This window comes from Branchiostoma belcheri, unplaced genomic scaffold, assembly GCF_001625305.1.
Source record: "Branchiostoma belcheri isolate BF01 breed outbred unplaced genomic scaffold, Haploidv18h27 scaffold14, whole genome shotgun sequence".
In the NCBI taxonomy this organism is placed as follows: Eukaryota; Metazoa; Chordata; class Leptocardii; order Amphioxiformes; family Branchiostomatidae; genus Branchiostoma; species Branchiostoma belcheri.
The window spans coordinates 3,145,392-3,150,159 of NW_017802824.1; the positions used below are offsets into that span (position 1 = coordinate 3,145,392).

Sequence of the window (4,768 nt, forward strand, 5' to 3'; positions counted from 1 at the left end):
GTTTTGAATTAGGAATGACGTCATTCTGGGATTTCCCTTATTTACATCCGGTTGAAAGGAACGTGCTTCCGGTGTCATGGCGTCCGCGGTTGAAAAAAACCCACATGTGATTCAGTTTTTTACCTGGATTTAGAACGCCATAGAGTGTCACGCTTCGCGAGGGAGTTTCAATGGCTTGCCAATTTAGAAGAGCAATTGCTGGTTTGGTAAGATTGCTAGATGTTAGCGCTTATCTGTCAATAAGTCACATTCAATCGTTGTAGGGGAGGGGCGTTGCATCATGCATATGAAAACATTTGGTAACTTAGAAAGTCCACATTTTATACGTACTTGCTACATTTTTTCCAGTATATGCAGTCATAGAAGCATGACAGAATTTACCCATTTAGATGTAGGTTGTACTGGTTCGTTAAAATCTGATAGCAAGTGTTGCCACATACAAATTTAAAGAAACGTAACTTGCTTTGTTTTATGTCTAAGAATTACCCCATACGTACGTGCTCCTTGGTCGGTGAAATTAAACCTTGATTTCACTTTGTGACAATTCTTGATGGTTTTCTCTTTGGGTATTGACCCCAGGTGAATCAAAGGAACATGTTTGAAAACATCAGTTGTTTCTAAGTAAACTTTCACACATTCAGTACATTAATAGTGCTGTAAATGTATTAGTTATAAGCGGGTGTCCATTCTGACATGCTTCCAGATTTCGAGAGCAGCAAAAGTACGCGAAGAGAAGATTGCACCCTGGGTACAAGTTTCCAACCCAAAGATTTCAAGGTAAAATTCTTATCCTCACTGGTATTAACATATTATTATAGATAGATATTTTCACTCCAGCCCTGGCAACTTAGGAAGTCAATTTTATGAAGTTATCGGGGTCAATACTGGATGCTTAGATTAGAAACCTTGGCTTGATCAAAGTGACAAGAAAAAAGTGTCAGAGCGTGCTGGAATGATTTGTGCATCTGACCCTCCCCGTGCCGGCACGTGCCCTAGTAGAACTACACTGATTGGTTGATGCTGTCACATGCAATTCCTTGGTACTGTGCCTGGTGGCGCTGTATATACCCCTATGAAGTTTTATGTACAATGTAATATGGAATGGCTTTGTCTGTTGTCACTGAAGTTGCATCATAACAAATTTTATTATCTGATGAGGTATAGTTCAGTCTGTATACAAATCATAGATGTTGTTATATATACTTGCATGGTTTCAGTGAAGGAGAATTTCTCCTGCCCATTAAACCACTGATTGACAGTGGAGTGCTGCCTCCCAGTGCAGAAGAGAGTGGAAGTGCACACGATGCAATAGGAAACCTCACTAACAAGGTAAAAGTCTGTTTGTTATTAAGTTATAGAGATACTTTTAAATAGCTTGATCATCTTTATCTTTGTCACTTGAAGAAGATATTCAAGTTAATCTACATTTGTAAAAACTTAACTTTGAGCTTTAAGGTCAATTAGAACAACTTATTACATGTATTAAATGTCACCAAGGCATTATTTTTCAAAATTGTTGTAAACAGAAGTCCATCTTTGTCCTGAGTAAACACTTTATTTTCCAAAAATAGTGGAAGCCTATTGGATGGTGTTTGATGCAATAGAGTTCATCTTTGTGTCAGAGATGTTACATTACACAGTTTCAGGATTTGACCATTGTCATTTTACATGTACTCTGTTTTACCAGATAAGTTGCCAGCACCCAGTGTTGAAAGTCATAGGCAACAAAAATGGGATCCAGTTTTCTGTAGATCGAGCACTTCTAATAAAGGTAAGTTAAATTGATACCATATATATGCAACTTCAATATTATTTTTCAACTTCAGTTAAACAGTAGATACACATTGAAATTTTAGCTGCATTCCTATTCTAGGCCCGTCTACATTTCATTATATATTATCAATACAATAAATTCATACAGGAAAAATCAGCATCATTTTTAAGGCGTATGCTTGTTTTTTTTCAGCTATCATATTCAGATATCATAATATTTAATAATTTCCTTCTGTTTTTGCTGTAGTTTTATTTTGTACTGCAAGTGAATGTATGCTTGTATGCTCGTTTTTTTTCAGGTATCATATTCAGATATCATAATATAATTTCCTTAAAATTGTTTTTGGCATAGTTTTATTTTGTTCTGCTAGCCCAATAATAACAAGTGAATGTTACAATTGAATGATGCTTTTTTTTTTAATTCTCTTTTAGAGTGTCCTGTCCAAAGTACAAGAGGACAGAGACCAGTATGGCAGACACAGTGAGTTATTTAGCAGAAACAAAGGAGAGAAGGTCATCGTGGAGTACAGTTCTCCCAACATAGCCAAGCCCTTCCACGCAGGTCATCTCAGGTCAACCATCATTGGGAACTTCATCGCTAGGCTGAACCACGCCCTTGGCAACAAGGTGGTCAGGATCAACTACCTAGGTGACTGGGGGGTTCAATTTGGTGAGTCTTTTATTTATTTATTTATTGAAATTGCAACAATGCAATACACGCAGGACAGAGGCAGCTGTTGCTGGTGTTGTGTCCCGCACATAGAAACGAATACTGGCATAGATACAATACTCATTTTCACTTGCGTCTAGTGGGGAAAGTCGTGTTAAGTGCCTTTCCCAAGGGCACAAGATCGATGGCATGTCAGGACTCGAACCTAGGACCTCTTGATTCCGAGTCGCGCACGCTGCCGTTGCGCCACACGGCCCAAACATTCACTTACAAATATACCTAATACCAGCTCAAAAAATAACAAGAAGTATTCATAGCCTTCAAGTACCAGAGTTATCAACCAAGGTTTGAGGTGTTCAAAAACTCATTTTTCCCTAGAACTATTGCAAACAGTGGAACTGTGAAAGTACAGTAGGGGCGCCGGCATCATCACTAGATACACATGTACCTTTAAACAATGTTTAGAGTTAGATGTGCAAAGATTAGTTGTGATAACTTGTTCCATGTAATGTAGCTACCCTCTGCCGGGCCAAGAGTCTGTGAAGCTGGTGTGCTATGCTGAGGGGTGGATATACATTTAATAGACCTTTTTCAGATGTTGAATCATGTCCTGGGTGGTATCTACCATCTTTCCTAACTGTCACAAATGTGTGTTGAAGCCTTGTGATGTCCACTAGAATATAACATGTTTTTTTATCTCGGCCGCCTGAGCGGCCGAGATATTGTGCTCCAAAATATGTACGTTGGATGGTTGGATGGTTGGATGGATGGATCTTGATTTCGACCGTGAAAAAAAAAACCCAAATAAAACCAATTACTCTGCATGTATACTTTACTTTGTGGTGTCGACCTACCGGATGATAGTGTCGTTATTCTGATACAACGAAGTTGCTAAAAAAGAGGAAATGCTGTTTACCACAAAACCATTGTTTTATATCATAGTATGCATTTAATGTTCTAGAATTTCGCTAATAGCTGCTGTAATTGGACCAATAGATCAATGACATAAATTATGTACATTAACCTTCCATATTTGCTTAAGTCGCAAGATGTCGCTTTTGATTGGTGAATAAATCACTGTGACGCACGTAAATATTCACTTGAAATGAGAAATTACCGCCCAACAAAACGGACCATTAGATTCCCAGTGCTGTATTACTCTTTTGTTCTTGTGGTCAACTTGTTTTCTTTGCTTGAATCGCGTTAAAGACCAAGGAAAATACAATGAAATCGGCAATCGCCGAGCCGCCGTCGATCTGCCGCCGCCATCTTGGATTTTTTTGGAAAGCTGCAATTTGGCCCAAATCGCTAGAGGGGGCCAATTAAAATGTTTAATATATTCGGTCTGAAGTTTTAGTAGCTCTAGCAGTAGAGGAGAAGTTTGATAATGCATAGAACGGATAAAATAGAATAAGATTAAATGAAATAAAATAAAACAGAATAAAAATAAAATGAAAAATAAATAAAAAATAAATAAAAATAAAAAAATAAAATAAAATAGAAAATACAATTGTAAGTGGTTACATATACTTAACGTTATATTGTATTTAGCAATGATCATTTAGCAAAAAAAATTCGGTACTGAAACTCCGGTATTCAGAATCAGGTACAGGTACAGGTCCGGACCTGGACCTGATCCTCTGGACCTGGAAGAGCCGAACAGGTACCCACCCCTATTGCTAGTGGTGTAATATGGCTGTAATGTCGACACTGTTTGTTGAGTACTAGTACAGTATATTTATATTCCTAATCAAAAGTAACAGTGAAAGATTTGCCCATACATTGGTATTGAAATAAAGAGCACATTTTAGTACCGTTCACCTGTCAATTTGGTCATTTTCCGGGGGGTACGTTTATTCCGGAGGGTATGTATATTAGACTTTGAAGATTTGTCCGGGGGGTATGTTTATTCCGGGGGGTATGTTTATTAGGGACATGAGAGTAGTATGCATTAAATGTTATAAAGATTTGGTAATAACTGCTGCAATTGCACCAATAAACCAAGTTAAAAAATTTACGTTTTAATATTACCTTGAGACATCTGAATAAGTCAAGACGAAGGTTATGGAAGTGCACTATATTCCTCGGTCGCAAGATGTCGCTTTTGATTAGTGGCCTGAATGGAATTTCCCATATCGAAGATCCCGGATGTAACGCATGAGGCTGGTAAGGTATTTACTTAGCAAAAATAGCAAAATATCAGGAATTATAAGGGTATTAGGCATAGAGCCATAGGATAAAAATGGAGCTAAAGATACTACGGGCAAGGGCAATCAATTACATTGTGTTTTATTCGTGCTGTTGAACAGATTTAAACAGAGTTAC

General features: G+C 37.7%; 1 protein-coding gene across 1 annotated transcript in view; it reads left to right on the top strand.

Moving 5' to 3' along the window:
- Positions 1–367: 367 nt before the first annotated feature.
- The window catches only part of LOC109464548 (probable arginine--tRNA ligase, mitochondrial), an 11,167-nt gene continuing 6,766 nt past the window's right edge, over positions 368–4,768 (top strand). Inside the window, exons 1-5 of the mRNA XM_019761551.1 lie at positions 368–391; positions 704–777; positions 1,218–1,329; positions 1,688–1,771; positions 2,206–2,443. Of these exons, the coding sequence (XP_019617110.1) occupies positions 368–391; positions 704–777; positions 1,218–1,329; positions 1,688–1,771; positions 2,206–2,443 (532 nt within the window). The remainder of the gene's footprint in view (positions 392–703; positions 778–1,217; positions 1,330–1,687; positions 1,772–2,205; positions 2,444–4,768) is intronic.